A 19,411-nucleotide genomic window follows, 5' to 3' on the forward strand; every position below is an offset into this window, starting at 1 on the left:
GGCTGGTGGAGCGGAGCGGAGCGAAGGCCTATGGAGCTGTGGGGTGGTCAGCTTCAGATCATGTAGGGTGTCTCTTACCTCTGCCCCCATCTCCACCCAGGTTGGGAGGTAAAGGTCTGTAGATAAACTTTTGACCTCTGGGGTTCCCCTGACCAGGGACAGAGACTTTTGGGTCATTGGACTTTTGGGACTTTAGGTGATTTGGGGTTGCTGGACTCAAGAACAAAAGGGAAAGGGCATGCCCCAATTTGCTTGGGGTGGGGTTTTTGCTCATGGGTTGTGTTATGAATCCTGGTGGTGGTGTTTCCCCAACATAATGCCACATTGTTTCTCTCTGTTATTAAAAGGCTTTTTGCTACAGACTAGGTGCTTGTGAGAGGGGAAGTATTGCCCCTTGGAGGCGCACAGCGGGGGTGGTATATATTTGTCCCAGGTCACTGGGTGGGGGCTCGAGCTGGTTTGCATTGTGTTATTGGAATGGATCCCCTAGATATTGAACCCGGCCCTTGTTGCTGCCACCTCTGATGGGCAGAAGGGTTACATACAGTCGATTGTGTGTGTCTCCACTTAAGACCATTAAGACCATTAAGTCGGGCGAGTGTGTCCACAGTACCGAGGCGAGTGTTGACTTCTGGAGCACTGCACTGTGGGTAGCTATCCCACAGTTCCCGCAGTCTCTGCCACCCATTGGAATTCTGGCTTGAGATCCCAATGCCTGATGGGGCAAAAAACATTGTCGCAGGTGGTTCTGGGTACATGTATCCCCCCCCCCCCCCGTGAAAGCAACAGCAGACAATTATTTAGCCCCTTTTTTCCTGGGTTACCCGTGCAGACACCATACCACGGCAAGCATGAAGCCCACTCAGCTCACTGTCACCGTATGTCTCCTGGGTGCTGGCAGACGTGGGATTGCATTGCTACACAGCAGCAGCTCATTGCCTTGTGGCAGCAGACAGTGCAGTACTACTGGTAGCTGTCCTCGTCGTCTCCTGGGTGCTCTTGGCCGGCCTCAGTGAGGTTGGTGGGTCAGCGGAGCCTGGGCAGACATGGGTGCTCCTGGCAGATCTCGGTGAGGTCTGTCAGGGGTGCCTGGACATAAATGGGAGTGACTCAGGTCATTCTCTTCTTTAAGTTTTGTCAAATGGAGATTCAGTCCTGCCTGGAATATTGGTAGAGGGATAACTAGGTGATTTGAGCATTGGCCTGCTAAACCCAGGATTGTGAGTTCAATCCTTGAGGGGGCCATTCTGCCTCAGGCTGCTCTCCCAGCCAACAGCACAGTGAGCACCCAGGAGCTAGCAGTTATACTGCACCGTCTGCTGCCAGCCTACCATTGCTTCCCCTCTCCCTCCGTGAAAGCAACAGCTGACAATTGTTTCATGTCTTTTTCTGTGTGGGCGCCATATTGCTGTCAGCATCATCATCCACCTGCCGCTTCCGCTGCCACTCTGCTCTCCTGCTCACGCCATACCACGGCAAGCTTGGAGCCCGCTCAGATCACCGCGGCAGTTGTGACCGCTCTAAACACCATGTGCATTATCCAGCAGTATATGCAGAACCAGAACCAGAATCTGCAAAAGCAGGCGAGTAGGCGACAGCAGCGCGGTGACGAGAGTGATGAGGACATGGACACAGACTTCTCTCAAAGTACGGGCCCCAGCAATTTGGCCATTCTGATGGCAAAGGGGGAGGCTCACGCCATGGAACGCTGATTCTGGGCCCAGGAAACAAGCACAGACTGGTGGGACCACATAGTGTTGCAGGTCTGGGACGATTCCCAATGACTATGAAACTTTTGCATGCGTAAGAGCACTTTGGGAACTTTGTGACTTGCTTTCCCCTGCCCTGAAGCGCCAGAATATAAAGATGAGAGCAGCACTCACAGTTCACAAAAGAGTGGTGAGAGCCCTCTAGAAGCTTGCAATGCCAGATAGCTATGGGTCAGTCGGGAATCAATTTGGAGTGGGCAAATCTACTGTGGCAACTGCTGTGATCCAAGTAGCCAATGCGATCACTGAGCTACTGATATCAAGGTTAGTGACTCTGGGAAATGTGCAGGTCATAGTGGATGGCTTTGCTGAAATGGGATTCCCTAAATGTGGTGGGAAGGCATATAGACGGAAGGCATATCCCTATCTTGGGACCGGACCACCAAGGCAGCCAGTACATAAACCGCAAGGGGTACTTTTCAGTAGTGCTGCAAGCACTGGGGGATCACAAGGGACATTTCACCAACATCAATGTGGGATGGCTGAGAAAGGTACATGACGCTTGCATCTTTAGGAACTCTGGTCTGTGGGAACGGCTGCAGGAAGGGACTTACTTCCCAGACCAGAAAATAACCGTTGCGGATGTTGAAATGCCTATAGTTATCCTTGGGGACCCAGGCTACCCCTTAATGCCATGGCTCATGAAGCCGTACACAGGCATCCTGGACAGTAGTCAGGAGCTGTTTGACTACAGGCTGAGGAAGTGCAGAATGGTGGTAGAGTGTGCATTTGGATGTTTAAAAGCGCGCTGGCACAATTTATTGACTTGGTTAGACCTCAGCAAAACCAATATTCCCATTGTTATTACTGCTTGCTGTGTGCTCCACAATCTCTGTGAGAGTAAGGAGAAAAGGAGTACTTGTGGCACCTTAGAGACTAACCAATTTATTTGAGCATAAGCTTTCGTGAGCTACAGCTCACTTCATCGAGTGCATACTGTGGAAAATACAGAAGATGTTTTTATACACAAAAACCATGAAAAAATGGGTGTTTATCACTACAAAAGGTTTTCTCTCCCCCCAGCCCACTCTCCTGCTGGTAATAGCTGATCTAAAGTGATCACTCTCCTTACATAGAATCATAGAATCATAGAATATCAGGGTTGGAAGGGACCTCAGGAGGTCATCTAGTCCAACCCCCTGCTCAAAAGCAGGACCCATCCCCAATTAAATCATCCCAGCCAGGGCTTTGTCAAGCCTGACCTTAAAAACTTCTAAGGAAGGAGATTCCACCACCTCCCTAGGCAACGCATTCCAGTGTTTCACCACCCTCCTAGTGAAAAAGTTTTTCCTAATATCCAACCTAAACCTCCCCCACTGCAACTTGAGACCATTACTCCTTGTCCTGTCCTCTTCTACCACTGAGACTAGTCTAGAACCATCCTCTCTGGAACCACCTCTCAGGTAGTTGAAAGCAGCTATCAAATCCCCCCTCATTCTTCTCTTCCGCAGACTAAACAATCCCAGTTCCCTCAGCCTCTCCTCAGAAGTCATGTGTTCCAGACCCCTAATCATTTTTGTTGCCCTTCGCTGGACTCTTTCCAATTTATCCACATCCTTCTTGTAGTGTGGGGCCCAAAACTGGACACAGTACTCCAGATGAGGCCTCACCAATGTCGAATAGAGGGGGACGATCACGTCCCTCGATCTGCTCGCTATGCCCCTACTTATACATCCCAAAATGCCATTGGTCTTCTTGACAACAAGGGCACACTGCTGACTCATATCCAGCTTCTCATCCACTGTCACCCCTAGGTCCTTTTCCGCAGAACTGCTGCCTAGCCATTCAGTCCCTAGTCTGTAGCTGTGCATTGGGTTCTTCCATCCTAAGTGCGGGACCCTGCACTTATCCTTATTGAACCTCATCAGATTTCTTTTGGCCCAATCCTCCAATTTGTCTAGGTCCCTCTGTATCCTATCCCTTCCCTCCAGCGTATCTACCACTCCTCCTAGTTTAGTATCATCCACAAATTTGCTGAGAGTGCAATCCACACCATCCTCCAGATCATTTATGAAGATATTGAACAAAACCGGCCCCAGGACCGACCCCTGGGGCACTCCACTTGACACCGGCTGCCAACTAGACATGGAGCCATTGATCACTACCCGTTGAGCCCGACAATCTAGCCAACTTTCTACCCACCTTATAGTGCATTCATCCAGCCCGTACTTCTTTAACTTGCTGACAAGAATACTGTGGGAGACTTGAGGGATGAAAAGCTGGCTCCAGTGATGTTGTCAAGGTTCCTCCCCCACTCTGAACTCTAGGGTACAGATGTGGGGACCTGCATGAAAAACCTCCTAAGCTTATCTTTACCAGCTTAGGTCAAAACTTCCCCAAGGTACAAAGTATTCCACCCATGGTCCTTGGAATAGCCGCTACCACCACCAAACTAATACTGGTTACTGGGGAAGAGCTGTTTGGACGCGTCTTTCCCCCCAAAATACTTCCCAAAACCCTGCACCCCACTTCCTGGACAAGGTTTGGTAAAAAGCCTCACCAATTTGCCTAGGTGACTACAGACCCAGACCCTTGGATCTTAAGAACAATGAACAATCCTCCCAACACTTGCACCCCCCCTTTCCTGGGAAATGTTGGATAAAAAGCCTCACCAATTTGCATAGGTGACCACAGACCCAAACCCTTGGATCTGAGAACAATGAAAAAACATTCAGTTTTTTACAAGAAGACTTTTAATAGAAAATAGAAGTAAATAGAAATGAAGAAATCCCCCCTGTAAAATCAGGATGGTAGATATCTTACAGGGTAATTAGATTAGAAAACATAGAGAACCCCTCTAGGCAAAACCTTAAGTTACAAAAAAAGGTACACAGACAGAAATAGTTATTCTATTCAGCACAATTCTTTTCTCAGCCATTTAAAGAAATCATAATCTAACACATACCTAGCTAGATTACTTACTAAAAGTTCTAAGACTCCATTCCTGGTCTATCCCTGGCCAAGCACAGCATACCGACAGACACAGACCCTTTGTTTCTCTCCCTCCTCCCAGCTTTTGAAAGTATCTTGTCTCCTCATTGGTCATTTTGGTCAGGTGCCAGCGAGGTTACCTTTAGCTTCTTAACCCTTTACAGGTGAGAGGAGCTTTCCCCTGGCCAGGAGGAATTTCAAAGGTGTTTACCCTTCCCCTTATATTTATGACACGCCCCCCAAATCTCAGCTAGGGTGAAACACTGGCTGGGATTTCTTCCTGGAGCTCTAGGAAAAACAGAGTTAATAAGACACATGCATCTCTAAATATACTACCAAGTACATAAAGACTAACAATATTTTCCACATCTTAAGGACGATTTTAACCAGTTGATTCTGGGAAACTTTCACGGGAGAGTGCATCAGCCACTTTGTTAGAAGCTCCTGAGATGTGTTGGATGTCGAAATCAAAATCTTGGAGAGCTAAACTCCACCGAAGAAGTTTTTTGTTAGTTTCTTTGACGGTGTGAAGCCACTTCAGTGCAGCATGGTCGGTTTGCAGGTGGAAAACGCCGTCCCCAAACATATGGGCGTAGCTTTTCCAGAGCGTAGACAATGGCATAACATTCTTTTTCAGTGACTGACCAGTTGCTTTCCCTCTCAGACAGTTTTTTGCTGAGAAACACTACAGGGTGGAATTCTTGATCAGGTCCTTTCTGCATTAAAACTGCTCCCACACCACGCTCGGATGCATCTGTGGTTACTAGGAACGGTTTGTCAAAGTCTGGGGCCCTTAGTACAGGGTCAGACATGAGTGTCGCTTTAAGCTTGTTAAAGGCCTTCTGACACTTTCCGGTCCACTGAACAGCATTTGGCTGTTTCTTTTTGGTTAGGTCTGTCAGTGGGGCAGCGATTTGGCTGTAGTGCGGTACAAATCGTCTGTAATAACCAGCCAAGCCTAAGAAGGATTGAACCTGTTTCTTTGACTTTGGGACAGGCCACTTTTGGATAGCATCCACTTTGGCCTGTAGGGGGCTGATAGTTCCTTGACCCACCTGGTGTCCAAGGTAAGTCACTCTGTTTAGGCCTATTTGACACTTCTTAGCCTTAACAGTTAGTCCTGCCTCCCTTATGCGCTCAAGGACTTTTTGTAGATGTTCCAGGTGGTCTGCCCAGGAATCCGAAAATATGGCCACATCATCAAGGTAGGCGACTGCATATTCTCCTAATCCCGCTAGGAGACCATCTACAAGTCTTTGGAAAGTGGCGGGTGCATTTCGCAGCCCGAAAGGGAGTACATTAAATTCATACAGCCCGAGATGTGTGATGAAGGCTGACCTTTCCTTGGCAGATTCATCTAGCGGTACCTGCCAGTACCCCTTTGTTAAGTCCAAGGTAGAGATGAACTGGGCCCGTCCCAGTTTCTCTAACAGTTCATCTGTGCGTGGCATTGGATAGTTGTCTGGGCGAGTTACAGCATTTAGCTTACGGTAGTCCACGCAAAAACGTATTTCCCCATCTGGTTTGGGAACTAGAACCACTGGAGATGCCCATGCACTTTCAGAGGGGCGGATTACACCCATCTGTAACATATCCTGGATCTCCCGTTCTATAGCAGTTTTAGCTTGAGGAGACACCCGGTAAGGTTGGACCCTAATTGGGTGAGCATTACCTGTGTCAATGGAGTGGTATGCCCGTTCAGTCAGTCCTGGGGTGGCTGAGAACGTTGGCGCGTAGCTAGTGCACAGCTCCTGGATCTGCTGTCGCTGCATACGCCCAAGGGTCATGGAGAGGTTCACCTCTTCCACACCACCAGCACATTTCCCTTCGTAGTAGACACCTTCAGGCCACTCAGCATCATCTTCTCCCTGGGCTGTAAACTGACCAACCTTTAATTCTCTGGAATAACAGGGCTTTAGAGAATTAATATGGTACACCTTAGGCTTTCGGTTGGAGGTGGGGAATGCTATGAGATAATTAACAGCTCCCAGGCGCTCCTGGACCGTGAATGGCCCTTCCCACGATGCTTCCATTTTATGGGCCTGGAGCGCCCTTAAGACCATGACCTGGTCTCCTACTTTGAAGGAACGCTCTCTGGCATGTTTATCATACCAGGCTTTTTGCTCTTTTTGAGCATCCTGTAAGTTTTCTCTAGCAAGGGCTAAAGAGGTTCGGAGGGTGTTTTGTAGGTTGGTTACAAAGTCCAGAATGTTAGTTCCTGGAGAAGGTGTAAATCCCTCCCATTGCTGCTTCACCAACTGCAATGGCCCCTTAACCTCACGGCCATATACAAGTTCAAATGGGGAAAACCCTAAACTGGGATGTGGTACAGCTCTGTAGGCAAAGAGCAACTGCTGCAACACTAGGTCCCAATCATTGGAGTGCTCATTTACGAATTTACGTATCATGGCCCCCAAAGTTCCATTAAACTTCTCCACCATGCCATTTGTTTGATGGTGGTAAGGAGTGGCAACCAAGTGATTTACCCCATGAGCTTCCCAAAGGTTTTTCATAGTTCCTGCCAGGAAATTAGTCCCTGCATCTGTGAGGATGTCGGAGGGCCAACCTACCCGGGCAAAAATGTCTGCTAGTGCCTGGCACACACTTTTAGCCCTGGTGTTGCTTAGAGCTACTGCTTCCGGCCATCGGGTGGCAAAATCCATGAAAGTCAGTATGTACTGCTTTCCTCTGGGTGTCTTTTTCGGAAAAGGACCCAGAATATCCACAGCTACTCGCTGAAATGGAACTTCAATGATGGGGAGTGGTTGTAGAGGGGCTTTGACCTGGTCTTGGGATTTTCCCACTCTCTGGCACACCTCACAAGACTGGACATAGGTAGAAACATCCTTGCCCATTCCCTCCCAGTGGAATGACCCCCCCAAACGGTCTTTGGTCCTGTTCACCCCAGCATGGCCACTAGGGTGATCGTGGGCTAAGCTCAAGAGCTTGGCCCGGTATTTAGTTGGAACTACCAACTGTCTCTGAGGATGCCAGTCTTCCTGGTGTCCACCAGAAAGAGTTTCCTTGTATAAAAGTCCTCTTTCTACAACAAACCTGGATCGATTAGAAGAGCTGAGAGGCGGTGGGTTGCTCCGTGCCGCCGTCCAAGCTCTCTGGAGGCTTTCATCTGCTTCCTGTTCGGTCTGGAACTGTTCCCTTGATGCTGGAGACATCAGTCCCTCATTGGATTGTGGACCTAGGCTTGGTCCCTCTGGAAGCGATATAGGGAATGGAGCTGTTTCTGTTGACTGTGCACCGCTCTCCGCTGGTGCGCTATGTTGGGATTCAGGCTCCGGCTGAGCCTCTTGTGTTGGGTTATCAGCTGCTGCCAGTTCAGGGTCGGTGGGGCCCTCTGGTGTTGAGGTTGCAAGTACTGGATTCAGTGCTGACACTGGGTCTGGTGTTGGTTGTTCGGCTGGTTCCGGTTCTGGGACTGGTTCCGTCTGGGTCTCTGGGACTGGATCCACTACTGCTGTTGCAGACATTGGCCTGGGGTCCGGGTCCATCACCTCTGACTGGGTCCTGATAGAAGTTTCCGGAACAGAGCTAGGCCTCACGGCTTGTTTAGCCTGGCTGCGGGTGACCGTTCCCACCCTCTTGGCCTGCTTCACATGATTGGCCAAGTCTTCCCCCAACAGCATGGGGATGGGATAATCATCATAGACTGCAAAAGTCCACATTCCTGACCAGCCCTTGTACTGGACAGGCAACTTGGCTGTAGGCAAATTGAAAGAGTTGGACTTGAAGGGTTGAATCGTCACTTGGATCTCTGGGTTGATTAAATTGGGGTCCACTAAGGAAGCATGGATAGCTGACACTTGTGCTCCGGTGTCCCTCCACGCGGTGACCTTCTTCCCGCCCACACTCACAGTTTCCCTCCGCTCCAAGGGTATCTGGGAAGTATCTGGGCCTGTGGACCTCTGGTGTGATTCCGGTGCAATGAACTGTAATCTGTTGGGGTTCTTGGGGCAGTTGGCCTTTACATGCCCCAGCTCGTTACATTTAAAACATCGTCCAGCTGACGGGTCACTGGGGCGAGGAGGGTTGCTGGAGAACGGGGTGGCAGGACGATAAGGGGTCTGGAGGGTTCTTTGGGAGGTAGGTGGGGCCTTGGGCGGCCCCCGGTAATAGGGTGTGGTCTGGGGTGGTCCCTTCTGGTCTCCGCTCCAACTGCGACCAGTTTTCTTCTTCTCTGCCACCTCCACCCATCTGGCTCCAATCTCTCCTGCCTCGATTACAGTTTTGGGTTTCCCATCTAGGATGTATCTTTCTATTTCCTCAGGAACACCCTCTAAGAACTGTTCCATTTGCATTAGGAAGGGCAAATTTACTGGAGATTCAACACTTGCTCCTGATATCCAGGCATCCCAATGTTTCACAATGTGGTAGGCATGTCGGGTAAATGACATGTCTGGTTTCCACCTTAGGGCTCTGAACCTCCGACGAGACTGCTCGGGTGTTATCCCCATTCTGACTCTCGCCTTGGATTTAAACAGTTCATACTTGTTCATGTGTTCTTTAGGCATTTCAGCTGCCACCTCAGCTAAGGGTCCACTGAGCTGCGGCCTCAGCTCTACCATGTACTGGTCAGTAGAGAGGTTGTATCCAAGGCAGGCCCTTTCGAAGTTTTCTAGGAAGGCCTCAGTATCATCGCCTGCCTTGTAGGTGGGGAACTTTCTGGGATGGGAAGTGGTACTTGGAGAAGGATTACTAGGGTTTGTTGGGATATTCTGCTGAGCCTTTATCTTCTCCATCTCCTCCACATACTTCCTCTCTTTTTCCTTCTCCTCCAGTTCTTTGTCCCTCGCTTCCATAGCTCTCCTGTGAGCAGCCGCTTGGTGTTGTTCTGCCTCCCTTTCTTGTTCCTTCTTCAGCCGCATGAGTTCTATCTGTCTTTCATGTTCCCTTTGTCTTTCCTCAGCCTGAAATTTGGCTAATTCCAGCTGTAGTCGAGCTGAGGATTTGGTCATTCTAACCTCTCTGTTTTTAACTAACTTTACACCCGAGGTTTAGAAATAAACAAACAAAACTTGGCTGTAAAATTTTGCTGTGCTGGAATAGAATACCTATTCTCTGATAGTGATTGTCAGCCTACAGAAAAAGACAATTCCCTTGTCTCTGTTCTGGGCCCAACTTAAAGCAAAAAACCTCCAAACTACTTGGAAACCTGCTTACCCAGCCCAAAGAAAAAGCAAATGGGTAGAACACACACCCCCTATTTACTTTTAGGAAGAAAAGAAAAAAAAAAACCTCTGGGTTGGAAGACTGTGAATTTCCCTGCAGGAGTTAAGTACCCTGCCTCCAGGCAAAGAAAACCTGCAATTCACAAGATAATCCCCTTTTGTCTCTGCTTGGCCACAAAGCAGGGAAAACCCAAGATGCTTTCAGTTTCAAAGCTGCTTCAAAGCCACAGGAAAAAAAAATTCCTTTTTAAAATCTGTATTTCTAGTTCAAAAAATCTCAACTGGATCTCAAAATGATTTCAGGTTAATCCCACCACTATGCCACCATGTCAAGGTTCCTCCCCCACTCTGAACTCTAGGGTACAGATGTGGGGACCTGCATGAAAAACCTCCTAAGCTTATCTTTACCAGCTTAGGTCAAAACTTCCCCAAGGTACAAAGTATTCCACCCATGGTCCTTGGAATAGCCGCTACCACCACCAAACTAATACTGGTTACTGGGGAAGAGCTGTTTGGACGCGTCTTTCCCCCCAAAATACTTCCCAAAACCCTGCACCCCACTTCCTGGACAAGGTTTGGTAAAAAGCCTCACCAATTTGCCTAGGTGACTACAGACCCAGACCCTTGGATCTTAAGAACAATGAACAATCCTCCCAACACTTGCACCCCCCCTTTCCTGGGAAATGTTGGATAAAAAGCCTCACCAATTTGCATAGGTGACCACAGACCCAAACCCTTGGATCTGAGAACAATGAAAAAACATTCAGTTTTTTACAAGAAGACTTTTAATAGAAAATAGAAGTAAATAGAAATGAAGAAATCCCCCCTGTAAAATCAGGATGGTAGATATCTTACAGGGTAATTAGATTAGAAAACATAGAGAACCCCTCTAGGCAAAACCTTAAGTTACAAAAAAAGGTACACAGACAGAAATAGTTATTCTATTCAGCACAATTCTTTTCTCAGCCATTTAAAGAAATCATAATCTAACACATACCTAGCTAGATTACTTACTAAAAGTTCTAAGACTCCATTCCTGGTCTATCCCTGGCCAAGCACAGCATACCGACAGACACAGACCCTTTGTTTCTCTCCCTCCTCCCAGCTTTTGAAAGTATCTTGTCTCCTCATTGGTCATTTTGGTCAGGTGCCAGCGAGGTTACCTTTAGCTTCTTAACCCTTTACAGGTGAGAGGAGCTTTCCCCTGGCCAGGAGGAATTTCAAAGGTGTTTACCCTTCCCCTTATATTTATGACAGATGTCAATGGCAAAACTCTCAGTGGAGCTAGGATGTTACCTGGGCCCCAATCCCACCCTGAGAACTGGGCAGCAGAGCCCTCTGTATCCTATCCTTACCCTCCAGCATATCTACCTTTCCTCCCAGTTTAGTGTCATCTGCAAACTTGCTGAGGGTGCAATCCGCACCATCCTGCAGATCATTTATGAAGATATTGAACAAAACCGGCCCTAGGACCGACCCTTGGGGCACTCCACTTGATACCAGCTGCCAACTAGACATGGAGCCATTGATCACTATCCGTTGAGCCCGACAATCTAGCCAACTTTCTATCCACCTTATAATCCATTCATCCAGCCTATACTTCTTTAACTTGCTGGCAAGAATACTGTGGGAGACCATGTCAAAAGCTTTGCTAAAGTCAAGGAACAACAGGTCCACTGCTTTCCCCTCATCCACGGAGCCAGTTATCTCATCATAGAAGGCAATTAGATTAGTCAGGCATGACTTTCCCTTGGTGAATCCATGTTGACTGTTCCTGATCACTTTCCTCTCATGTAAGTGCTTCAGGATTGATTCTTTGAGGACCTGCTCCATGATTTTTCCAGGGACTGAGGTGAGGCTGACTGGCCTGTAGTTCCCAGGATCCTCCTTCTTCCCTTTTTTTAAAGATTGTCACTACATTAGCCTTTTTCCAGTCATCCGGGACTTCCCCCGTTCGCCACGAGTTTTCAAAGATAATGGCCAATGGCTCTGCAATCACAGCTGCCAGTTCCTTTAGCACTCTCGGATGCAACTCGTCCGGCCCCATGGACTTGTGCACATCCAGCTTTTCTAAATAGTCCCTAACCACCTCTTTCTCCACAGAGGCCTGGCCACCTATTTCCCATGTTGTGATGCCCAGCGCAGCAGTCTGGGAGCTGACCTTGTTCGTGAAGACAGAGGCAAAAAAAAGCATTGAGTACATTAGCTTTTTCCACATCCTCTGTCACTAGGTTGCCTCCCTCATTCATTAAGGGGCCCACACTTTCCTTGGCTTTCTTCTTGTTGCCAACATACCTGAAGAAACCCTTCTTGTTACTCTTAACATCTCTCGCTAGCTGCAGCTCCAGGTGTGATTTGGCCCTCCTAATTTCATTCCTACATGCCCGAGCAATATTTTTATACTCTTCCCTGGTCATATGTCCAACCTTCCACTTCTTGTAAGCTTCTTTTTTATGCTTAAGATCCGCTAGGATTTCACCGTTAAGCCAAGCTGGTCGCCTGCCATATTTACTATTCTTATACAGGCTCTCCATTCCCCTGATCATAGAATCATAGAATATCAGGGTTGGAAGGGACCTCAGGAGGTCATCTAGTCCAACCCCCTGCTCAAAGCAGGACCAATCCCCAACTAAATCATCCCAGTCAGGGCTTTGTCAAGCCTGATCTTAAAAACTTCTAAGGATGGAGATTCCACCACCTCCCTAGATAACCCATTCCAGTGCTTCACCACCCTCCTAGTGAAATAGTGTTTCCCAATATCCAACCTAGACCTCCCCCACTGCAACTTGAGACCATTGCTTCTTGTTCTGTCATCTGCCACCACTGAGAACAGTCTAGCTCCATCCTCTTTGGAACCCCCCTTCAGGTAGTTGAAGACTGCTACCAAATCCCCCCTCACTCTTCTCTTCTGCATACTAAATAACCTCAGCTACCTCAGCCTCTCCTTATAAGTCATGTGCCCCAGCCCCCTAATCATTTTTGTTGACCTCTACTGGACTATCTCCAATTTGTCCACATCCCTTCTGCAGTGGGGGGACCAAAACTGGACACAATACTCCAGGTGTGACCTCACCAGTGCCAAATAGAGAGGAATAATCACTTTCCACAATCTGCTGGCAATGCTCCTACTAATACAGCCCAATATGCCATTGGCCTTGGCAACAATGGCACACTGCTGACTCATATCAAGCTTCTCGTGAACTGTAATCTCCAGATCCTTTTCTGCAGAACTGCTGCTTAGCCAGTCGGTCCCCAGCCTGTAGCAGTACATGGGATTCTTCCATCCTAAGTGCAGGACTCTGCACTTGTCCTTGTTGAACCTCATCAGACTTCTTTTGGCCCAATCCTCCAATTTGTCTAGGTTACTCTGGACCCTATCCCTACCCTCCAGCATATCTACCTCTCCCCACAGTTTAGTGTCATCTGAGAACTTGCTGAGGGTGCAATTAATCCCAACATCCAGATCATTAATAAAGATATTGAACAAAACAGGCCCCAGGGACTGACCCCTGGGGCACTCCGCTTGATACCGGCCACCAACTAGACATCCAGCCGTTGATCACTACCGGTTGAGCCCGACAATCTAGCCAGCTTTCTATCCACCTTACAGCCCATTCATCCAATCCATACTTTTTTAACTTGCTGGCAAGAATACTGTGGGAGACCGTATCAAAAGCTTTGCTGAAGTGAAGATATATCACATCCACCACTTTCCCCATATCAACAGAGCCAGTTATCTCATCATAGAAGGCAATTAGATTAGTCAGGCATGACTTGCCCTTGGTGAATCCATGTTGACTGTTCCTGATCACCTTCCTCTCCTCCTAGTGCTTCAAAATGGATTCCTTGAGGATCTGCTCCATGATTTTGCTGGGGACTGAAGTGAGGCAGACCGATCGGTAGTTCCTCAGGTTCTCTTTCTTCCCTTTTTTAAATATGGGCACTATATTTGCCCTTTTTCAGTCATCCGGGACTTCCCCCAGTCACCACGAATTTTCAAAGATAATAGCCAATGGCTCTGCAATCACATCAGCCAACTCCCTCAGCACCCTTGGATGCATTAGATCTGGACCCATGGACTTGTGCACGTCCAGCTTTTCCAAATAGTCCTTAACCTGTTCTTTCACCACTGAGGGCTGCTCACCTCCTCCCCATACTGCGTTGCCCGGTGCAGTAGCCTGGGAGCTGACCTTGTCTGTGAAGACTGAGGCAAAAAAAGCATTGAGTACTTCAGCCTTTTCCACATCCTCTGTCACTAGGTTGCCTCTGCCATTCATTAAGGGTTCCACCCTTTCCCTGACCTTCTTCTTGTTGCTAACATACCTGTAGAAACCCTTCTTGTTACCCTTCACATCCCTTGCTAGCTGCAACTCCAGTTGTGCCTTGGCCTTCCTGATTACACCCCTGCATGCTCTAGCAATATTTTTATACTCCTGCCTAGTCATCTGTCAAAATTTCCACTTCTTGTAAGCTTCCTTTTTGAGTTTAAGATCACCGAAGATTTCACTGTTAAGCCAACCTGGTTTCCTGCCATATTTGCTATTCTTTCTGCACATCGCCGTGGTTTGTTCCTGTGCCCTCAATAAGGCTTCTTTAAAATCAATGTGTTTTCTCACTTTTTCCCTGTGCCAGAGTGGCACAGCGGGGTTAGATTACAGCTCAGGATCTATTTTAATTACCCATTTAAAAAATGCAGGACAATGATTAGGAAAACAGTATGATTTTCATGTGTGAAAGTCTGAGCAATTTAAAATGACATTCTACTTTACTTTTATTTTGGTGTTTGGTGTTCTGTAACATAATTGAAATGAAAATCCAGGATTATAACTGGAATGCAGAGTATTGGTTACCAAGTTTTTGTAACTTAACTTTCAAACACTGAACAGTTATTGTGATTTTTTTTCTGTAGGGTTTTAGTTTAAAAAAATTACCAAAAGAAGTGAAACTGGTGTGATTATATTGCATTATTTTGACAATATGCAGAATCTTGCACAATCTTTAATTTTTTGGCATAGAATTCCCCCAGGAGTAGTAATGCAATTGTCTGCCACTACATTATAATAGGGATAGATAAGTGAATACAATGCAAGTAACATTTCATTAGTTATTATGCAGTTTACATATCAAATGTTTAGTCATCCTAATACTAACTTACACGTTCGATCTAGGGTTAATTAAGCACAGGGATATATATAATGTAATGCGATAGCATTCAACAGGTTACAGATAAGTAAAGACATCATCATTCCCATTTCCTTTGAACTAAATACACACCTGAGTGAATTAGTACACTTAATCTTTCTTTGATATTCCCACCAAAGTGAACTGTCCTATTGCTCTGACCTGAACTGGCCAGCCAGCATCACACCCCCAATGCAAAACTGATGTAGGAACAGATGTCACTGGTGCTTCTGAATACATTGCAGGGTTCCCCAATTCTTGATAAGGCATCCACAACCACACTTTCCTTCCCCTTGGTATGGATTATGTCCATGTCAAATTCTTGTAAAACCAAACTCCAATGAAGTAATCTAGAATTGGTTCCTTTAGCTCAGTGCAGCCAACTTAAAGGGGTATGGTCACTTAAAACATTTTATTGTACAGATAAGGTTTGAGTTGCTTAACAGCCTAGACAATGGCATAGCACTCTCTCTTGATGACAGCATAATTTTGTTCAGTGAGGTTCCAGTTTTTCCTTAAGAAGGCAGTGGGATGTCTTTTGCACCTACGCTCAGTCTTGCCTCAGCACTGCAGCCAATCCAATATTAGAAGCATGAGTACACAGCACAAATGGTTTGTTGAAATCAGGGATGATCAAAACAGGCTCTTTAGACAAAGCCTCTTTTATATTATGGAAGCTTTTCTCACAAGCCTCTGTCCATACCATCCAGTCTTGTTTTCCCTTTTTCATAAAGTCTGTTATGGGGGCCACAATGTCACTAAACCCCTTTACAAACCTATGGGAATAGTTGGCCACACCGATAAAGGACTGGACCTTTGATCTAGGGTTAATTAAGTGCAGGGATATACATATTATAATGCAATAGTGTTCAACAGGTTACAGATAAGTGAAGACAACATCATTCCTATTCCGCTGGCCTGTCAGCATTACAATGTTCTTGCTTGATGTATGTACCCAGTGGATATTAATAGCTCCAGTAATATACACTGGAATTATGACTCAACTGTGTGGAATTGGGAAATGGATCTACACGAGACATAGGAATGTGCTTTCCCCATCTGGGAGTTACTTCCAAAGGAATTTGAAAGACAATGAGAATTTGTTTACATATCACGTGAACAGACTCATCAAGCTAACAAGGGTTGAAAGCAAACCTCATGATAACAAGCTGGGAAGAGGACAGCATGGAGTCTACACCCCGCAGGAGAGAGAAGCTTGGTCCGAGTTTTACTTTTCAAGGAAGACATTGCAAAGGGTTACTGGTCTGTAAAGAAGGGGGCTGTACCTCCAGTGATAAGCAGGTGAATTCTACTGTATGATAAAAATGCATAGAGTGAGGTTTTTGTTGAAAGCTAATGACACATTCATGATTAATAGCAATGTGAGATGTCTATATTAACACTGTAGGAGGTAATATGGATACTTAATGATATTGTGCTTTAAAGTCTGTGGCCAACCAGGGAGAAACAGGTTCGCTGCCAGACAGGATAGAAGGCAGCTATCTACCTGTCTCATCTGTCAATTAAATATGGTAGAAGCAAAACAATGGAAGCCCCATTTCCATACAGGGAATGGGAAGCTGGTTCCTTCCCCACTCTGAACTCTAGGGTACAGAAGTGGGGACCTGCATGAAAACCCCCTTAACTTATTTTTACCAGCTTAGGTTAAAACTTCCCCAAGGTACAAACTATTTTACCTTTTGCCCTTGGACTTTATTGCTGTCACCACCAAGCATCTAACAAATATATAACAGGGAAAGAGCCCGCTTGGAAACGTCTTTCCCCCAAAAATCCTCCCCAAACCCTACACCCCCTTTCCTGTGGAAGGCTTGATAAAAATCCTCACCAATTTGCATAGGTGAACACAGACCCAAACCTTTAGATCTTAAGAACAATGAAAAAGCAATTAGGTTTTTAAAAGAAGAATTTTAATTGAAGAAAAAGTAAAAGAATCACCTCTGTAAAATCAGGATGGTAAATATCTTACAGGGTAATCAGATTCAAAACATAGAGAATCCCTCTAGGCAAAACCTTAAGTTACAAAAAGACACAAAAACAGGAATATACATTCCATTCAGCACAGGTTATTTTATCAGCCATTTAAACAAAACAGAATCTAACGCATATCTAGCTGGATTACTTACTAAATTCTAAGACTCCACTCCTGTCCCCGGCAAAAGCATCACCCAGACAGAGAGAACCTTTGTTTTCCGCCCCCCCACTCCAGCTTTGAAAGTATCTTGTCTCCTCATTGGTCATTTTGGTCAGGTACAAGCGAGGTTATTTTAGCTTCTTAACCCTTTACAGGTGAAAGGGTTTTTCCTCTGGCCAGGAGGGATTTAAAAGTGTTTACCCTTCCCTTTATATTTATGACAGAAGCCCACAGAAAAGGGAAGAATAGCATGAGGTCATCATGCTTCTTGAAACAAAGTCATTGAATTTGGGAAGATTCAAGCAAAGACAGAAGCCATCTTTGGCAGCCATCATTTGACAGACACAACAGAACAGAGCTCTTACAAGCTGAGAAAGATGGGGCCTTCATCCAACGGGGGGCTGCAGTCTCAGAAATTGAATGTAGGTGAGAAACCTGCTTAGGCAAAGATTGTACCTTGCTAGATTAAGTTTTAGAGATGTTTTCACTTTTATTTGCTTGTAATCATTTCTAACTTTATCTCATACTTGAACTCAGTTCAATTCCTATCTTCCTTTGTTAATGAACTGGTCTTACTATTAATTGAAACCTACAGTGCTGCATTTGAATTAAATTGATTGTCAGCTCCAGTTAATAAGACTGTTAATTGTGTCTCTGGAGGAAGAAATGGCCCTTATAATTTCTCTGAACTGTCCAGGAGAAGGCTGGAGATTACAGAGGACCTGGGCTAGGGAAATTCAGGACTGGGAGTGTGTTGGGGCCACCTTGCTGGTTGTAACGAAGGCTGGTGGAAGCCGGAGAGGAACTGTAGACAGGCTTCTGGGGTCAGAGCTGCTGAACCAGGGCTGTCTAGCACTAGACAGACAGGGTGAGACCTGCATGTTTGTCGGGTGGCTGTGAGCATCTCAGGCTGTGAGCTACAACAACAAAGCATTGTGACCCAGGGTTACAGGGTAAGTGGTGGCACAACCCCTCACTGTTCTGGATTCAACCCCACACTCCGTTACTTTTCACCCACTCATTAAGTCCCTCAATCCCAATGTCTCTGCAGATTCAGGGCTTCCCCTGTGCTCCTGCCTCAGGTACCCCAGCAGCACCACCTCAATGTGCAGTAGATCCAAGGCAGAAGTGCCATTTCAGGCACTGGTGCCCAAACTAGCAAGAGGCCAAGCAATCAGTAAAAGAGCAGTGAGAGTTTGGCCCAGTAGCCTACCACGGAGAACTCTTGACATATGTGTGCAGTCTCCTTCCTGCCGCTGAGACATTACAATGCAATGGAATTGTTGCATACAGATTACCGATAGAGGAAGGGTGGTGACTGATTATGTCTCATGTCACAATGGCCCCACTTAAACTTCCTGAGCTATTGACATCTGTGCCTGTCTGTGGTCTTTATAATCATACCAGCTAGCAGCCTAAGGAATATTTAATGGAACCAAAGATCTCTAACACAACAGCAGACAGTGACAGCAGACAAAATAATCAGCAGCAATAGTTGAGAGGGAGGAAATTCTCAACACATGAGTGGAAGTGGACGGTTACACTGGATATGTGATAAAGTTGCAGGGAGCAAATTAGAAACCAACAGAAACCAGGTAATCACATTTTACATAATCCCCTTATCCTGTGTAACCATGTAGAGAATAAGAATTTAAAAATAAGCAATAATTATAGCAAAGAGAGCAATGGCACCAACTATCTTAAACAAATAGGGCATTGAGGTGTGGTGGGTATAATCTCCTACTGCCCTGGTTTTCAGAGGTTTAATGATCCGTTCTCTCTGGGTCAGGATGGCTTTCCTGGCTCCATCCCATTTCCCTGGCCCTCTCAGGCGGTACTGGTATGGCGTGCAGGGGCCAAAGAAAACCTCCATGGCAAGCTTTGGATCTGTGAGGAAGAGAGACAGCAGGTTGGGCTTGACTCCTGCCAGGCAGGCAAGTTCATCCATGTATTCGACATAATCCACTTGGATAGTGTGGCGCGGGCTTTTTACATACCTGAAATAAGAGAGAGATGTGTGGGTGCCCTTGTAGTGTGATCAAATGGAGACTGCACTGACCAGGAAATGACATTCTTGAGGGGCACCAAATTTGGAGAATTTCTGCCTCTGGAATTAATTCCCACTATAACTGGAATTAAAGGAAAAGCTGGGTCACGATTCCATGTGAAGTCGTAACCCATGCCAGGTGGGTATA

The 19,411-nt window shown here is 46.5% G+C and overlaps 1 protein-coding gene across 3 annotated transcripts in view; it reads right to left on the reverse strand.

The window, feature by feature from the left end:
- Nucleotides 1-17,043: 17,043 nt before the first annotated feature.
- LOC144269028 (flavin-containing monooxygenase 5-like) overlaps nucleotides 17,044-19,411 on the reverse strand; it is a 32,687-nt gene continuing 30,319 nt past the window's right edge. For 2 of the 3 annotated variants that reach the window (XM_077824477.1, XM_077824476.1), the window contains one exon: nucleotides 17,044-19,213. In XM_077824477.1, the coding sequence (XP_077680603.1) occupies nucleotides 18,868-19,213 (346 nt within the window). In that variant the 3' untranslated portion in view covers nucleotides 17,044-18,867. The remainder of the gene's footprint in view (nucleotides 19,214-19,411) is intronic. The other variant, XM_077824478.1, reaches the window with a different exon arrangement.

The sequence above is a fragment of the Eretmochelys imbricata genome, chromosome 8 (assembly GCF_965152235.1).
Source record: "Eretmochelys imbricata isolate rEreImb1 chromosome 8, rEreImb1.hap1, whole genome shotgun sequence".
NCBI classification, from domain to species: domain Eukaryota; kingdom Metazoa; phylum Chordata; order Testudines; family Cheloniidae; genus Eretmochelys; species Eretmochelys imbricata.